Consider the following 18,765-nt stretch of genomic DNA (forward strand, 5'->3'; position numbering starts at 1 on the left):
TAAATTAATTTAGGAGAGTACTTATCTTGCATGCATGGCAAATTTTTTTTAAATTAAATTTACTAACTTGTTAAGTTACCATTTCTTAAATAAAATAAGCCTAGATTAACTTATCTCAATTGGTCACATATTTTAATTAAGGCTTTTAATTAAATTATTGGACATAAAGAATTTATTTACTACTTATCTCTAATTAATTAAATAAATCCTTAAACATTCTTTTACCTTAAAGTAGTTTATTATTTATCTTAAATAAATTCTTAGAATGTATTTACTTTTATCTTCATACTCCAACTCCAGTCCGACCTCACTTAATTAACTGAAAAAGTAAAATTAAACTAGTGCGATTTAAAATAAATACTCATAACTAACAACTTTAAAAAAAATGCTATAAATAGTAAAGAAATCATTTTAAATTTAAATACTAGAAATTATGCATGGCTTATACGTAGCCCGATCTATGGGTTCTACATCCCCGGTCTCCGTTCCTCGATCGCGTCTCGAATAACATTTAGAACATGGTTTTATGAATTCTAATAGAAAACTCTATTTTTAAACATTTGATCATGCGTATCATAATTAATTCATGTCATTAAAACTATTTAATTAGTCATTTTCCATTTTTCTCTAGATTTACATGCAATTGGATTACATTATCGTATTTTTGGACCTTGCATATATGTAAGAAGTATTAAATCAATAACAAATGAGGATAACTCGTAAATAACATAATGAGGGACAGTGAAGTGTTTATTCACCCATCTAAACACTTTCACCGATCCTAACACGTACAACAATTCAAACATCATGTTTCCATTCCTCTATCTAGAAAAATTATTTTGTATGTGGGATTAAGTGTAACAAGCCGTTAATATAATTCATATATGTAAGAAGTATAATTCATATATAAGAAGTATTGAAATAATAACAAATGAGAATAACTCATAAATAACATAAGGCAGTGAAGTAAATATATATAGCTATCTCTTGTGTCATTTATTTTCAACTGCACTTTTATTCCATTGTTGTTCACTGATCTTGATTGCTTACACTAGTTGAAATCACTTTAGCTCAAAGAAGAAAAAATTTTGGAAAGTGTTTATTTGACCTCCTCTAAACACCTCTACTGATCCTAAAACGTAAAAGAATTCAAACACCATGTTTCCATTCATCTGTCAAGCAATTCATCTATCAAGCAGATGAAATTATTACACCACAACAAATTCTGTTCAAGGACGTGAAACAGACAAATACTAATTAATTCCAAGAAGGAGTAAAGAAGAATAAAAATTTTTAAACACTTCCAACGATCCTAACACTTACAACATTTCAAATACCACATTTTCATTCCTCTATCAAGTAGAATTATTTGTAGGTGAGATTAAGAGTAACAAGAAGTTAATATAATTTATATATAAGAAATATAATTCATATGTAAGAAGTATTAAATCAATAACAAATGAGAATAACTCATAAATAATATAATGAGGGATAGTGAAGTGTGTATTCACCTCTCTCAAAAAATTTCACCAATTATTTTTACGTACAGTATTTCAAATACAACGTTTATATTCTTATGTCAAGCAGAATTAATGTTCAGGTGGGATCAAGTGTAACAAGCAGTTAATATAATTCATATAACTCATAAATAACATAATGATGGTCAGTGAAGTAAATTTCCCATTTAAATAACAAAATGAAGGACAGTGAAGTAAATTCACAATTAAAACTTATATATTATAATTTATATATATGGAAGAAGTAATAACAATGAGAATTACTCATAAATAACATAATGAGGGGCACTGAAGTAAATTCACAGGCAATTAAGTAAATTCTCAATAACAAATGAGAATAACTTATAAATAGGATAACGAGAGGCAGTGAAGTAAATTCATGAGTTAAATAACATAACGAGGGGCAATGAATTAAATTCTCAATAATAAATGAATAACTCTTAAGTAACTTATTTAGGGGCACTGACGTAAATTCACATGTTAAATAACATAATGAGGAATAATGAAGTAAACTCACAATTATTTGTATAGAAAAAAAAAATATTATGTATAAATAAATAGTAATAATAATAATAATAATTATATATTTTATTATTATTATTATTATTATTATGCTATTTATAACTTCTAATTGGAAATGAAGAGACAAATAATAATTAATTCCAAGAAGTATCACATAAATAATTATTTAAATAATTTGTAGATGGGTTCAAGTGTAATCATAACTATTACATCGATGTACGCACTACATGTTTGTACAATATTTTTAATAATTCATTTGGTTTATATTTAAATGACGATCAAAATGTAATAAAAAAATAGTTAGAGATAAAGCTTTCATTTTGATATAAGAATTAAAAAAATAAATAGAGAAAAGAAAAAAAAACCCAAGTAAGAACAGAAACCGCAACTAATGTTTAGAGAAATATATACACTGAGTTACAGTAACTTACATCAAAATTGTAACACTTTATTAATATATATAATTATTAAAACAAATCATAACACCAAAAGTTAATTATTAAGCACTTCAAAATTAATAACATAATATATAGATAAGAAGAACAAAAGCATTACATTCACAATAACCAAGACATGCGTACATGATACAACACTTTTATATTAGGCAATTTTGTCATTTGTATAAATTGTTTATTTGCTCTTCGTATAATGATACAACCTTCTCTCGTCGAATTTTCATGGTTGGAGTCATTAAACCCATATCAATCTGCAAATTGGAACAGAAATGGTTATCGATTCCTTTACACCAAATGCAGTCAATAAAACGTTGATGACATTGTTCTTGTAACTTTACCGTGAAGGGCTCGTCAATCACGAGTATTGGTCCGACTTGGAATGAACATTGTGCAGTCCTGCAATGTTACCCGTTCGAAAGAATCAAGAATTGCTGGATATTAGCCACAATTACTTCTTCCCAGCAATAACTTAATTTCAAAATGTTATGAGAAGAATTAAACCAGGGAAAGCTATTTTGCTCAGAGGAGCATATCCTATTACCCTTGATATGGAATGATACATAATCACAAGACAATTAATATTGATATGAGGTTTGGCTAAACTGATAACTCATGGCAACATTTTATTATATACGTCCAGGTAACACGTATTCTCAAAAACTATAGTATGATGAATGATGAGACTGCAGCTTTGGGTTACCTCTGCGGCTTTTGAGACTCGATGACAAGATAATAGATAACAAAGAAGTTATTTTATCAAGGTGATCCTACCATTTTCTCAATTCTCTGTGCAAAAGTCTAGTTACTTCTTCCCTGCTAAGCTCTGGGGTATCAGCATCCACCGACGACCTTTTAGCTTCTAGAAGAATCTCGTCTTTGTTTGGTACAATCAGAGCTCCAAGGCGTCGTCGGTCCTATACATATCAGTACTGTTATATGATTGATGATTCTGTGCATTTTTTACCTATTGCATTGAAGCTACAGTAAACTCTGATTGTAGAAAATTTTACCTGGCCAAAGACAACAATCTGTTGAATAAGATTACTTCTCAAGGCCACTTCTTCAATCTCTGATGGCTCGACATTTTCACCTATTCCACCAATTTGGAAATGAGCAATATCAAGAAACTTGTTAATTTTATTTTTCCAGGGAAATTCCCAGCACGGTTTTTTTTAATCATCATTTTAAATTTCATACTCATACGACATGAACAGTTGTTTTTATACAAAATTTTGTTTATAACAAATAACATAATCTCCTGGAAAACATGTATATCATGCAAGAAATATTTAATATACCTGATGAAAGTACTATTGTATCTTTTGCACGTCCTTCTAGAACAAGTACCCCGGCAGCTTTCCGACTTCTTCCCCTAGAATGAGGAGGACAAATCCAACCAATATCACCTGTATTAAGCCATCCATTCTCATCTATAGCTTGTTTTGTTGCCAATGGGTTCTGACGAGTCCAATTCCAAAAGGAAACCCGATTAGATATTTGTCTATTTAGAGGTCAAATTTTTTAATTCATTGGCTATCTGTTTCTTGAAGAATATTTTTCAGCAGTACATAATTTCTGCAGGCCATTTAACCCATCAAACTAATATATTTAGATTTATACACTCCAGGAACATAAAAAATTAAAGTATTAAACAAAAGAAAACTAACACTGTGAGGTCCAAATATATTTTGGTTTTATATTTCTTTACCAAGTAATAGAAATGCCAACATTTGTGACTCCAAAGAAATATAGGCAAGGATGAGTTTGTCTTCAGAAATGGCAATTTTTCCCATCGCATGTGATCCAAGTAGAAATAGAATAGTTTAAGCATCAGATACATGTGGGGAATAGTTACATTGCTGATCCAACACTAAAAGGACTCGTCTACAAAGAAGTTTCATCAATTTCTGAAAAGAAAACATCAAAACGTAAATATTTATATAGTTTTCGGTGATATTTTGAATATAAAATGAGAAAACATGGATAGGATGTCGATGTTTGTGAAGATGTGCAATCTATTAAGTGTACCCACCAATGTGTATTTGTATTCCTTCTATATCATCGATTTTCAAAACGTACCCTTTTGCATATATAATAAAGTTTTTCTTTGTTGTGTTCCGATACCATGAGACACAAAATGCTCGATCTATCATGATAGAAAGCAATGAAGAGGAGATTTTAAAACAAACCTTGTAGTAACCTTTCATCACTTGCGGACCTCTAGCTTTAACAATGCCTTTTGAACCACAAGGAAGGACTGCATCCGTTTCAGCATCTACAACTTTTATTTCCGTGTGGCGAATAGGATGCCCCACTGAACCAAGAACCTTCAGGCATTCAATTCGTTACACTGGTAAGATGCATAACATTCGAGAAAGCCAACAAATAATGCATCTCATATAACATCCTTCCACTGCTAAAAAACCAAGAGCGACGATATTTTAGTCATTTTAAAATCGCTTCACAAGACGAATCAAATTTTCTAAATATTAGAAATAAATGCATGGTTGTTGTATAAGAAAAAAGTGGTGCGGAGTGGATTTTTTTGGAGAATGACAGATGTACGAAGGCTTTAGGCCTTCCTTCCACATTGTCTGTAACCAACTATTCATTGTGTTACTTCATTTGCGCATAATTAAAAAACCTCAGAAATTCCGTCGTTTCAGAAACTGCTATTGATGTCAAATTGACACAAAATTGCATTAATACAAGTGTGCCAAAAAAATTCCTTACACCACAACTTGGGCTTCGAGCCGCGAGAACAGGGGATGATTCTGTTAAACCATATCCATTTTGAACCATTATGCCAATTGACTGCATCGTTAGGATAAAGTAAGACAAGTAATACAATTAAATCCCCTCTATGCTCAATTAAAAAAAGAAAACATTTAACCTCAAAGAACTTGTCCACATGTGAAGGCAAGCTGCCACCTCCACTTGTGCCAGCCTGCAGAATGTCAAAGGAAAATTTGGCCTTTACTTTTTCTTACAGTATTATTTTGTACAACAGTGGCAGCCAGAATAGTTTTTTATCATTTATTTTGCGTCCTTCTCACAGAAATGCTGCGAGGTGCACATATAATGTACAAATTGTATGAGAGATAGAAACTACAGTTATGACCTATGTAATGTTGTAATATCAGATGCAGTGGAGTAAAATGACAACAAACATGCATAACTTTACATAATATGGCAAACCTTTGAAATACCAATAGCACTATGGATTTTACTGTAGAAAACTTTTTTTGCCAACATATGTAACGGAAACAATATCCCAGCGATTATCCTTGCCCACAGCCAGTCAAAGATAGAAACAAGGTAAGAAGGTTGCTTCAGATTTGTGGTCAGGCATTTCCCCTATGAAAAAAAAGAAGAAATAGATTAAGCATTAAAAATTAGTTGAAGAAAAAATTTCTAACCATAAATCATGTTATTATGGGGGGTGCCACTAGAGTATATAAATCTTCAAAAGCAGAATTATCGCATATGAAATCTTGTCAAGATCATCAATAACAATAAACACATTATATTGAACAGAAAAGGGACTGTAAATATAAACTGTTGAGTTAATGATTAACAATTTTCATGTCGGCGCTCAGGAAAATAAATACTTGACTAATGATCTAAAAAACCAACAGAAAAGAAGATGATTAAGTTCAACCTCATATATTCGTTTCGCCTCCATGTATGCTAAACTGATCCTTAAGAACAGAAGAGCAACAAATTTATGAACGGTAGAACTTGAACTAATTTGCTTTTGAATCCCGCTGCAATTCATGAAACCAATTTCAACAATAATGAAATTTGACATGCTTAAAAGGCCAAATAGGCTGCAAATCATAGCACAAGAAACTAGTATACACGAAAGAGGTCTATGAAAAGTTGTTGTACAGTGTTAGATAAAGAAATTATTAGAAATAAAACCAATACCTTTAGACAAGAATCAAAGGGAAAACATATTTTAAGTTGAAATGAATCAGACGGAAAGTGGTGAAACAATCTACTAATTTAGAAGTGGAAACATACATACCTGAATCTGCCCTAAGATAACTAAATAAGTGTAATACCACATCCCAAGTTGGATTGTGGGAGGGGTATGAAAATAGATGTTTTAGATTATGCAATGTACTCTTCAAGTAATCCATAAATCGGTTTCATAAGTTGCTAATAAAACTATTCTGTGCATTCGCTTATGCAAGTCCTTGCAATAAATGTTAAATGAATAAAGATAAAAGCATCGCTTAATAAGCACAGAACTGTAACAATATGGAATCTAGTCTTTGGGAAAAAAATTGACACTGTCATGCTGGTAACAATAACTGCATATTGTAATGTAAACACGACAAAAAATTAGACTACACAAATACATAGTGCATTGGGAAATAAATTTTTATTCCTGTATTTTTTCGATATTCATTGGCTAATGATTCATTAGTTTGATCATATAGATTCAATTAATCTATAGTATATTTAATAATAATATGAATTTGTAGAACTATGATTTACCTGTATAATGTCTCATATACTAAAGGAACAGATATAACATAATGAGGCTGATAACGACGCAAGTCATCCTGCAATCAAAGGAAAAGGAATTAAAATTTCCAAAGAGAAAAATGGGAGAATTAGAATTTCAAGTCAAAAAGACAAGCAACTCATGTCCAATCAGGAAGAGAATGTACCTTTAGATTTTTCACTGTTGTGTACACATTCTCGACCCCATGGGTAAATATGAAGTATTCGCAAGCTCGCTCATATGCATGCGAAGGTGGAAGCATGCTGAGAAATCTGTCCCCAGAAACAGCAGGCACAATTTCCCATAAGGCTGTAATCTTGGCCCAAAAGAAAAGATAATAGTGTCAGATAGTCTTCAATAATTGTTCTTGTGCCAGAATTATTAGTAGAAGGAAAGGAGAAGTTACTGAATTGAGAAATTTGGCATAAAAGTATTTTGGAGAATGTTGCAAGCATATACAAATATCATCTGGATTCATATGCCAAATGGTAACATATCGAACAAAAGTTACACAACATCTCTAGTTTAGTCTATCTAGAATTAGTTTAGGTAATCACTCTTAAAAAATGAAGACATTTACAAAAATAAAAAGGAAAGTGTTTGGTGCTACTTTCTCAGCTGTTCATGGTGACCATGGACTCATATCCTTATGCTACCGACTAAAGGAACACACACAGATCAGATTACCAGAAAATACAAGAAAGTAACAGCCAACCTGATGCAGTAGATTCTTGTGTGTAAGCATAACTCCTTTAGGATTCCCTGTTGTACCACTTGTATACATAAGTGTCGCAACATCATCCGAGCTGATTGCTTTATAAGTATACTGTTTTCCTGGAATAAATATCATTAATCAGTAATATCATCCTTTTTAAAATTTGATTATTATTCCCCGAATTATACACCGAACTTTCACAAATTGATTTTTTTTACCTAATTAGATGCTAAGTATATACCTACAAACCCTGACATAAAACTGAAAATGCATCCCTACAACATTAGTAAGGGAAATTGGATTTCATGACAATTTAACTAGTATGTATCCAGTCCAAGATAAACTATGCTAAGAATTTAGTCTCAATCAACAAGTTCAGCTGCATATAGCATAGCAAAAGTGTAGAAGACATAAAACATCGTAGCCATAGTGCTCAAGAAACAAAGCTGACTTCTGAAAATGTGAAACATATAGAAAGCGATTTTCCAATGAAAATGAAAAAGAGACTACAAAAAATATTAACTTTAAGTGCATGTGAATTCCAATTTCCTATCTTAAGACATTCAATCACAGTTGGCCATCACTAATCGACACAATTGAGTAGAAGCAGAAGAAAGACTTACTATGATCTTCCGAACGAAGTAAAGTCGTACGACTCTCAATACCCAAATCAATTATTTCCTTATAACCATAAATAGGCATTTCTAACGCTTCTGCATTTGTGATGCTTGATTTGTCTCCCCATAGCACAATGACAAACCTGATGGCGACTTGAGAATGGAAGATACCTGAAACCTTGTTAAGCATAGCAGGATCATCCACAAGAAGTGCAACGCTGCAGTTATAACAACAAAAGATACATTTTAGTTCAAGAAACAATTCAAGCAAAATTAAAAGAACACTTTTTTTAAATTGGTCAAAATGCAACTGAATTTGTTTCTAAGGATGCCCAACTTAATTCGGAGAATTCCTACTACATCATCAAGGGAACTCAAAGGAGATGCTGAGAACAAATCGTATAGCGACTAGAATTTTATACTGACTTCGTCTACTCTCAGATAAGTGACTGATGAAAAGCAAGGTATCTCATTTTCATTTGGCAAACACAATTCAATTTCTTCACTCTATGCTTTCAAAACACAAATAAGAATACACGTGTGATGCCACAAATAATAGAAAATAAATAACTGTCATTAGAACCATAAGAAAAGTATTTCAATATTATTACTTTCAAAATAAATTCTAAAAATGGATAAATAAGCATATATAAAGAACGAGAGTAAATAAATATCTTTCAATATTGATACTCCTTGTCATATGTTACTGCAATATTTTATTGTGTAACTGAAAGAATGATAGTATACAGTGATTTAACAGAGTTTGGCCAATGGATTGCGGTTTGGAAATTCAGTCCACCGAACAACATGAGTTTGGTCCAGAAAGTGAATACAATGAACAATAGGTAGTACATGGGTCGTCTAAACAATGAGACTTAGGTCCGAAAAATGAGTTTGCTTTGACTCGGAAATGAACGAACACATGGATTCCGTGTGATGCCCGGGGAAAAGTTCTTTAGCCTACAATATTCACCATTAGACCTTTTAATGTCAGTTGAATCTATACTTGTCATTCTTGTAATATATTGTTCCATTTTTTCAGACAAATAATTTTACTCTATTTTACTCAATTTTCATATCGGTAGACTTCATTTGTTTTATTTAAAATTTATAAAAATGAATGTTTAAATCCTCGCTAAGTTCTTAAAAGTTAATCTTAAGCAGGATTACAAGAATTGGATTAGGAAACAAATAACTATGACAGACTTACTCGTATCAAAATGATGGGATTAATTTTATGCTATATAGAAACTTCAGGTCAAATAGTCGTAATTTCAAGTTGGTCATGGGTTATCAGTTAAAACAGTAGGGTAAGATTTGTAGGTCATGTAAGGATGCTTCTGCTAATGTAAACGTTATTTTGTCATAAATGATCTGTATATATGGCTTCTAATTTTTTATACAGACCAAAATCCCGGTAAGAAATAGTTGTAGACGTATTGGTATCAAGATGATGGACTTATTTTATGCTATATAGACACTCTGGGTTGGAAAGTAATGTAATTCGAGTTGGTCTTGTTTTATTAGTTAAACAGTTGGGTATGATTTGTAGGTCATGTAAGAATGCTTCTGCTAATGTTAATTTTATTTTGTCATAAATATATGTATATATATGACTGCTTACTTCTAATGCGGACCAAAATCACTGTATGAAATCGTAGTGAATGTGGGACCTTCCAATAGGATAAACCAATAATACCGAGTTGGATGCCAAAACATAATAGTGAAGTTCAGTTATGGTTTTATAAATCTTACGTAATAAGTTTATGATACAAGTATGTCATCTAATGTTCCATGAGCCAACTCCATTCCACATCCAATAATCATCCGTTCAAACATCTATATAGCTGTTCACTTTGACATTGATCACATGTTCATGGATATATTTCAAAATAGAAACCTCAATATATGTTTAAATGGATAACAGAGAACTGTCCACCATCTAAGTTTATTTCATCAATTATGTAGCAAAAAATACAAGTAATAAACTCGAGCAAGTCCAGCTTGCAAGATTATAGATATCATCCAAGTTCACAGAGAAGAAGAGTTCTATCTCTTGGCTGGACAAGCTAAAATTTCAGAGCTGGAAATGACATTGTCAGAGCATATGTTACAATATGTATTCAATTTTCTTATATTTTAAGGTGATTTCCGAGCTCTACAGATTGAATATTCAAATCCCTATTTAGTTTATATAAATGTAGCCTTCATGAACAAATAACACAAATCCTTCCATATTCCTATTCTTTAAAATTCCACAGATGCCAGTGTTATGATTCCACTCACATTAAAGGGTACTGCTTCAACCATGCAGCTCATATATCACAAACAATGGCAGACTATGATATGTCTTGGTAAGACATTTTATGTAAATCTTTTTTTACCTCCAATTCTAATAAGAAACACACAAATCCGAAATTGAACATCTCATCTCACCTTTCAGAGTGGTTGTAAATCTGAAATAGCTCTTCAGCAGATGACCTTGTACCTCGCACAACATTGATTGCTCCAGTGGCCATAATTCCTGAGGACAACATACCAAATTAATAGGAGGCCGTGCAGTTATTTATGTGGACAACAAAATAGACATTCACAAATCCTGTTTCGAATGTAAAATGATTATAATTTCCAAATGCAATGCGTGTAACAAAATAGAAAATCACAAATCATGTTCTGAATGAAAAAAGATCGTAATTCCGACGACAGACATCTAAAAGATCATCATAATATCATGTAAGTTCATTCATGTTCCCCTAGCAACTAATAATAATAGTGGAGCCATATCTTAAGAATGAAAAGGAATGCACTATAAACCTTGCAGAAGAATGATTCCAGAACTCTTCACCACATCCAATGTTTGACAAAATTTATTTCTTAACAAGCTAGCACTAACTAAATGTCTAACATTAGTCAATCTTTCAAGATGGAATCAAAGTTATGTTCGAGAAGGGAAGAAATAGTTCATTATATCCTTTCAATTAGATGCATGATGAATACATCATACATGATTCATAAAGTTAATATTTACTGTTAAGCCAAGGAAGAAGAAGATAACATGAAGTTGAAGTAATTAAACATGGAACAGCTGACATGGAAAAGAACATAATCCTCACATTGCAGATCTAGATATTTGCAACAGCTGCTCCAGCAAATATAATGCACAAAAATATAGTTTACATATCATTCCAGATGCAGAAATGATCTTAACTCTGATGTTAGAGTTGGATTTGCATTCTAGGAACAGATATAGACAGGAGGCCTGGTTTTGCAGCTTTGTTTATGCCGAAGGCACATCACAAAGGCATGCACTTCAGCTAAAAATAGCACATTTTCAAACTCTAAAAGAAAAAGAAGAGAACTACCATACCTTGGTCCGCAATAAGCCACCTGCATGAATTATCGGCAAAAAGGGCAATCTTTTCATCAGGTTTTAATCCTACAACTCTTAGGCCTTCACAGAAATTCAAAATTTGTTGCTCTAGCTGAAATTTTGGAGGTTAATTTTTCTGACGGTCAAGAGATTAGAGAAAGAAGAGAAATTCTATGGCATTCAATAATTTTGCTAAAACTTCTAACCAAATGGTAAGCATATGAATAATGATATAAAAACCAAGAAAGAAAATATATTTGGCTGAATTGTGCATGTTCCACCATAACTTCTATCAGTAAATATTTTTGTCATGTTCAAACATAATTTTTTTCTGTTTTGTGGGATTTGGAGTCTGATTTATCCGGTGCATGCCTTTTGATTAATATCCACGTCTGAAGTTCCAGTGAAGTGCTAAAAATGATTGCTTAACTCATGTATGCAATACCCACTGCACATCAGGTACACAAGAGTCGTGTGTCTGTAATGTATTGTTCCTCTACCAAATGGATATTGGCAAGGCCATTAGTTAACTCAGTTCTGGAAAATGGTTGCTGGCTCCCATATTACCCACTGTAGTGAGTTTAAACAGCCATGTGACGTACGAATGCATGCCAATGGAAGTATTTTAGGCCTGATGATTAGTAAATTCATGGCACTTCCCGTTCTAGGAGGTCAAAATTGCACACTTAAAACACAAGTTTTTTTGTCTCAATTAAAGGATGTCAACAGCATTGGATTGTCACCAGAGAATTCAAATTTTGGCAGAAAGATTGTTGATAGGGCGATTTAAACCAAATAATTTCGCATCTACGATCATTTTTTTAATGACTCATGCATTTTAAGTTAGATTGAAATCTTGCATTTTATGGAAAAACATTTAACCATAACCTTGTACTTTTTTTTATATTGAATGACCTAATTTGATCTACAAAGCATCAATATATATTATATAACATCTGAAATCAAATTTGAACCAAGTAATTACAAGCCGTAAAAATTGATAGAATATGCAGGAAAGAAACAACAGATATTGACCTGTCCGTAAGTCATATTTGTTGGTGGGTCATGGTATGGATCAATTAATGCCAAATTTTCACCAAATTTTTCGGCACAAGTTCTCCAAATATCAGGAACTGTTGTACATTCTTTAGAGAGTAAGACCCCGTTTCCGGATATCAACATACTTTCCAAAATGGGAGAGAACTTTCTAATTTGCATTTCCTTTGTCTGGAAACATAAAAAGGAACAGACTTTTGAGCCCTTCTATATTTTATTTTAATCATAATTCCTACATCATGGGATCATCCACAATGATAAATCAGCAAGAGAAGAAGGAATAAAAACACAGTTTTAATTTTCCACAAATATTTATGAACTGAAAAAAAAACATCAATGCGACACAAAGAGAAAACAATCACTGTTTAAAATATCTTTACAATTATCTCCAGTTTTCGAGTTCATAATTACTCGTCAATTCCTATACAAATCTGTGATGCCAAAGCACTAAAAAAGAAAGAAAGCTTTGTTAAACAACAATGTGTTTCAAACATAAGAGCTTAAAAAAGTTATAAGCCAGATAATACAGCTTTTAATCTGCTGTCTCATCTTCCTTTTGAAAAATAACAAAATTACAGTTTCCGCCGCTCGAACATTATTCCTTCAGAAATCAGGCTTGTTATTCATTCAGTCACAAGCTTCTTCCACATTACAGAGTTATCTTATGAATTGAAACTTTGAACAAATATACTAAAATTGCAAACAAGGTTCACCAAACTGTCACTGATCAACTAGAAAACATAGAAAAATTCACACACAGGCCAAAGACTTTCCACAAAAACAGAACAATGCAGTTAAATAAAAAAAGGGCATTTCACAAAAAGAATTTTCAAGCCAAAACAGAGAAAACAGAAACTGTGCACTCAAGAATGACCTCGGCTTCGCAGTAAACTCGGAAATTTTGACTTCTTGTAAGAACAAATGAACATCTTTTATGGAGTAAGTTGAAGTTGATCAATATGTTCTGCTTGAGCAACAAAGGCTTTAAACCTTGCTTTGGATCACACGGTCTCCAAATCAAGCTACAATTCAGATTCATCATCATGATATTCCCAGGCGTGAGAAGGGGGTTCTAAACTATTTTCACCAGAACAACGTAAAATCAGGAATTTTCGCTACAGGACGAAGAACTAGGATCCTTAAACAAAAAAAAAGTTCGTGTAATCTTCGTTAATGGAGACGATGGAACTTCCGGAGATTTTGAATGGGTTTTCAACTTGAACTGATCATCAGTAGCATAACTTCGGTGGGTAAACCCAATTTGGTTGGCCATCCATAACTGTTTGGTTATTATACGAGTGAATAGTTATAGTGATATAAGATATATTTCCGATATTGGATATTTTTGGAGTTAAAATCACGTCACATATAATAATATACTAGCTGTTTTGCAATACACGTACAATTTTTATAATTATTTATGAACTAAAATGAAATTTGACAAATTATCGAGAGATCAAAGTACTATTTGAATCGTTGTAATTTAAAAAACAAAAACAAAAATGTTTTTTGAAATTAAAAAAATTAAAAACAAAAATGTAATTTTAGTATCAAATGAGGGCAAAATTGAGAAAGCAAAAAACAGACCACTTTATTGTCTCTATTAGAGATATTTTTAATAGATACTAATAGATTATCTATATTATCTAAACTTTTATATTTTTTATATTATCTCTATTATTTTATTAAGTCTGAGAGGCTCATAGTAACTACTCTGCGGACACCAATTTTCCTTCCCCTTTTGCCCTTTTCATTCAACACAATAATATCTCTCTCATAACCTTTCCAAATCTCCAACAAAACAACCGTGAGGACACCAAAATTTCTTTGACCTTTTTTCCCTTTTATCAATTTTTTTCTCAAAATCCCTACACGTCTCCAACAAGACAGTTACACAATATTTTATTCTCTTAATCCCAAAACTCTCCTAATCCCAAAACTTCCTCAGATATATATTTCAAAAAATACCGATCTTTTCCTCTAGAAAGGGAAATCATGCCTAGGTAAATTCATACGGATTGGAAGTCTCTGAAACTGTAACAGTTACTTCTGAGATCTCGATCTGGAAATCCTCGGTTTCTTAGCCACTCCATGCGATGGTGGTCTGCAAATGCCGCAAGGTACTATATCTATGCACGCATCGGTGTATGTTATTGGTGTTTAATTTCAAATTAAATGTTGGTGAACAGTAAGACATGCATTTGGCTGAATTTAGATTGGATCGAACTTTGAATTATCTTTTACGGAGAATTTTTATTGGCTAGGGGTTTGTGAGCGCTAGATGATTTGTAAATTGAATAAAACTCTCCAATTTAGGATTTTGGTTGTGCTAGCGGTATGGTGCGAGACAGTCAATTGGCCCATTTAACTACTCTCTGATTGCCGTGGAATTCTGTATCTCGATGGCTCATTTGATTTCTTAGTTTTCCTTGAATGCAATAATGACAATGCTTTCTGTATAATCTGGGTTTTAGGCGACCAAGTTGTATTGCTTCTTCCATAAGGTGCCCGTTTGTGGAGAATGTATATGCTTTCCGGAGCACCAAATTTGTGTGGTATGATCATTCCAGTATATGCTTTCCTTGCTCAGATGCCTGTCTTTTGAATAAACTAGAAAGGAAATTTTGCTTTTACATCTTAGTTGAGGACTTACTCTGATTGCATGCAGAATAATGGATTCGGGAGAAATTTTAGTGTAATTGTGGTAAAGATTTCGTAGAATAAGGCAAACTAGGAAAGGGAAAGGTATCAAAGGCGGAGATGGAGGCACGTGTGGGAACCGATTGACCCGGCCACGCGGAGAGAAAATCTTGTTTTGAGTTTTTACGCAGGCTTTTATATATACTAGCCAGAATAAATCAGGTATTAGTACGGATTTGTGTTCCCTTGCTTCCTTTCAATGATTGAAATGTGTTCGTACTAATTCATGTATGGAGAAGACATGCTCGAATCACGAATGCGTTGGTTTATGGGGAATTTTGATTTTGTTCGGTTAGATTGTGAGTTTATTGCATATATTTACTTAGAAATCATCATTAGGAACCTTCCACGTGCACTAGGATGCTTTTAGGTTTTGACATACATAGTGCTTTACATTTAGTACGCTAATTGCTTCATCATTTTGGTTAGTGCGATAATTGTTTTTAGAGGATGATCTCTTTACTAATTTTGGGTTGATTGTGAGTTAGTACGATGTTGCTTTTAGATTTTGACATCTTAGCCATTCACAGTGGAAGCAACAAATAAATGGGTATGCGATTTGAGTTATTCATTATAGTTTCAAGAATTTTGATTCCTTCTTTCAAATTTTCTCTCTAGAAAATCTTTCACAGAATACTTTCTTTTCTATGAAGGTTTAAAATGCATTCATTATTAGGCAATTTTTTAATAATCAGAAATTCGTTTTTTTCTATGATTTATTGGACATTTAATTATATTTTAGCTTGAGACAAATTCTATATTAACCCGGAATCAGGTTTTGTCAATCTTGCTAAGAATAGTAATTTTTAAATTTTGAAACATAAAAAAATAGTATTCATTAAAGGGATTCTTTGGATGTGATTTGGGGGGAATTTGCGAAGAAGTTTCATAAAATTATTATTATTATTAACATGTTTTCATGGAGTTTAGCATAAAATTCGTTTAATTTTCTGTTCTTTTTTGAAGATATAATATTTCACTGTTTGGACCTTTAGTTTTGAGTTTGTTGATGAACATGCACAATTGTTTCTACTTAACTTTTACCAGGATCTTGATACATTGCGAGTAACATGTATGTTTGTACCAATGTGTTTTTATACTGGTAATCACGTTTTGTGCTCTTCTCTTCTGATACACATTATGAACTTGAAATGGATAGTGCTGTGTTGAACTTTTATTTTCTTTTGGTGAGTTCTTTTGTTTTGTAAAAAAGATTTTTGATATCCATGCCCTTCCATTAGAGTATGTTAGAATATCTGGACTGGTTGAAGAAAAGTGGTGCGAATGAAACGGAGTACAATGCAAGTGGGATTCAATTTCTTTAAAAATTTGGCCAAAACTCAGCAGGCTCATTTCAGAAACTTGGGTGTTTTTTGACGCGGTTTGATGATCGATTTTCATAAAAAAAATTTCAATGGCTATTGAAATGGTCGAGTTTGTTCCCGCAACAAATGTTCTACTCGCCCCCATATTCATCTGGTTTGTTTTTAACAACGAATTAGTTTATGTTCTATGATTTATTATGTTGCTTTATATTAGCGGTCATATCAAATTCGTTTGTTCATTTTGATCTTGCAGGTGAGATAATATATTTTTTAAGAGCTTCAATATCTTATGATCTAATCTCTCACATATTTTCAACAGATTCACTAAATCATTATATTAGGGCTTCTTAGACATTGTTTTATTATAATCTTTACGGAAAAATTTACATTTTGATTGGTAGATTTTAAACTCAAATGTTTCAAGATCTAGCAGAGTTCTGATGTCAAAATCTGAACTTTTATATGTCACATTTGTATCTTTACTTACTGACATATTTGAATCTTTGCTGCATATGTATTTAAATCTGAAGATTCAAACTTAAAGAACGCGTATGATGGAGGCAGGAATTCGACAGATAATGTCCATAAATAGCCAAAGCCGCAGGTTTTTAAAATTCTATGTATTACAGTAATGAACTCTACCTGAGAATGGATTTACAAATTTATTATTTCCATTGTTCTATCCACTTAATTTGTTTATTTCTATTTCAACTTAAGCAAAACATATTATGTGTATTCTTACCATGTTTTAATTGTAGCAAAGTTAATTAATAATTGTTTCTTAACTTTACATTCTGCCACTATTGCTAAAATTTGTATTCTTCCTCTTTGTCAAGTCATCTACTTACAATATTTCGGTTTTTTTTTTGGCAAATAAAAGAAGTTTGCCAATTTCTACTTTATTGTCATGTATTTAGCGAAATCCTTGCAATAGTTTAATTTTGTTCTGTCATATCGATTTTTTATAGCACACTTTAAAAGATTGTTCTATTTATTTTGTATTTAGGTTGAACTATGGTATGCTTTGATAAAATGAATATTTTCTCATTACGCTTGACCAGATAAGGTTTAGCTTATGCATAAAATGCTTAAATATATCTACAACTTGAATTTTTTTTTCAATTTATTAGGTGAATGTAGAAGACAAATTTTAGGTTTTTATATTCAATAAATTTTAGTTTGATGATATTCTCATATTTTTTAGATAATATTTTGACTATTTGTTTACTTCTTTTACATTGAAGTTTATCATTATTTTACATGAGATGATATTACTGCTTCAAAAGAATATTATTTTTTATGATCAACACTTATATCATGTGAGGTAACAATTTGAGTTTGTATATTTATTTAAGCTTTGGAATCCCTTGCTTTTCATGGACCAAGTACAAATTTTTTTACTGTCATGGTGTTGTAAACTATTGAAGGTTTGATATATTAGCCTCATATATTCATGACACACGCAACGCGTGTGCCTCAGTGGCTAGTATGAATGAAACACTTACAACCAAAGACGCGAAAGTATCCAACTTCTGGTTGCTTTTCGGTCCAAATTTCATATAGAGTCTTTTCATGATTTTTATTGATCATGGACCGCTTTTGAGTATAACATGCTGTGTTAATAGCTTCTGTCCAATTGCTCGGCCGATTATTACGTGTGGACTCTTCGACCGGAAGAGTCACTGTGGTAGCTGCCAATGACTTCGTTTGTTGAGAGGTGGATGGTTCTCCTTCAGTTCGTATCCCAAGCTTGAACTCATACGCTTTAAGATCGGGGAAGAGGTCATGAAGTTCCAGCTTGTTCAGATCTTTGAATTCTCGCATTGCTATAGTCTTTACGTCCCATTCTCTGGGAAGAGCTCGCATAACCTTTAAAGCAATTTCGCGATTAGAATAATCTTTTCCTAATGAAATGAGTTCGATGATAATACCGCTGAACCGTTAATCAAATTCTGCCAGAGTTTCTCCTGGC

General features: G+C 32.2%; 1 protein-coding gene and 1 long non-coding RNA gene across 5 annotated transcripts; one reads left to right on the top strand and one right to left on the bottom strand.

The window, feature by feature from the left end:
• Window positions 1-2,550: 2,550 nt before the first annotated feature.
• On the bottom strand, window positions 2,551-14,040 carry LOC140827356 (probable acyl-activating enzyme 16, chloroplastic). Of its 2 annotated transcripts, XM_073190008.1 has the most exons (18): window positions 13,643-14,039; window positions 12,748-12,939; window positions 11,710-11,824; window positions 10,779-10,866; window positions 8,349-8,560; window positions 7,726-7,844; window positions 7,177-7,326; window positions 7,001-7,068; window positions 6,156-6,261; window positions 5,693-5,851; window positions 5,388-5,441; window positions 5,228-5,308; window positions 4,684-4,821; window positions 3,793-3,952; window positions 3,505-3,584; window positions 3,266-3,408; window positions 2,833-2,890; window positions 2,551-2,745 (listed from the first exon to the last, which is right to left on the bottom strand). In XM_073190008.1, the coding sequence occupies exons 1-18, from the start codon at window positions 13,811-13,813 to the stop codon at window positions 2,653-2,655; spliced, it is 2,187 nt and encodes a 728-aa protein (XP_073046109.1). In that variant the 5' UTR covers window positions 13,814-14,039; the 3' UTR covers window positions 2,551-2,652. The 2 variants fall into 2 exon arrangements, with proteins under 2 accessions (XP_073046109.1, XP_073046110.1); XM_073190009.1 differs by lacking the exons at window positions 2,551-2,745; window positions 2,833-2,890 and having other exon boundaries at window positions 3,266-3,423; window positions 13,643-14,040.
• Window positions 14,041-14,539: 499 nt separating this feature from the next.
• LOC140827357 (uncharacterized) lies at window positions 14,540-18,272 on the top strand. 3 transcript variants are annotated; one of them, XR_012116961.1, is made up of 4 exons: window positions 14,540-14,888; window positions 15,243-15,323; window positions 15,437-16,834; window positions 17,052-17,769. It is a non-coding gene; the product is annotated as an uncharacterized lncRNA (long non-coding RNA). The 3 variants fall into 3 exon arrangements; XR_012116959.1 differs by having other exon boundaries at window positions 14,541-14,888; window positions 15,437-16,947; window positions 17,324-17,756; XR_012116960.1 differs by having other exon boundaries at window positions 14,557-14,888; window positions 15,437-15,630; window positions 16,720-18,272.
• The last annotated feature ends 493 nt before the right edge of the window (window positions 18,273-18,765 follow it).

The sequence above is a fragment of the Primulina eburnea genome, chromosome 3 (assembly GCF_022965805.1).
Source record: "Primulina eburnea isolate SZY01 chromosome 3, ASM2296580v1, whole genome shotgun sequence".
NCBI lineage: Eukaryota > Viridiplantae > Streptophyta > Magnoliopsida > Lamiales > Gesneriaceae > Primulina > Primulina eburnea.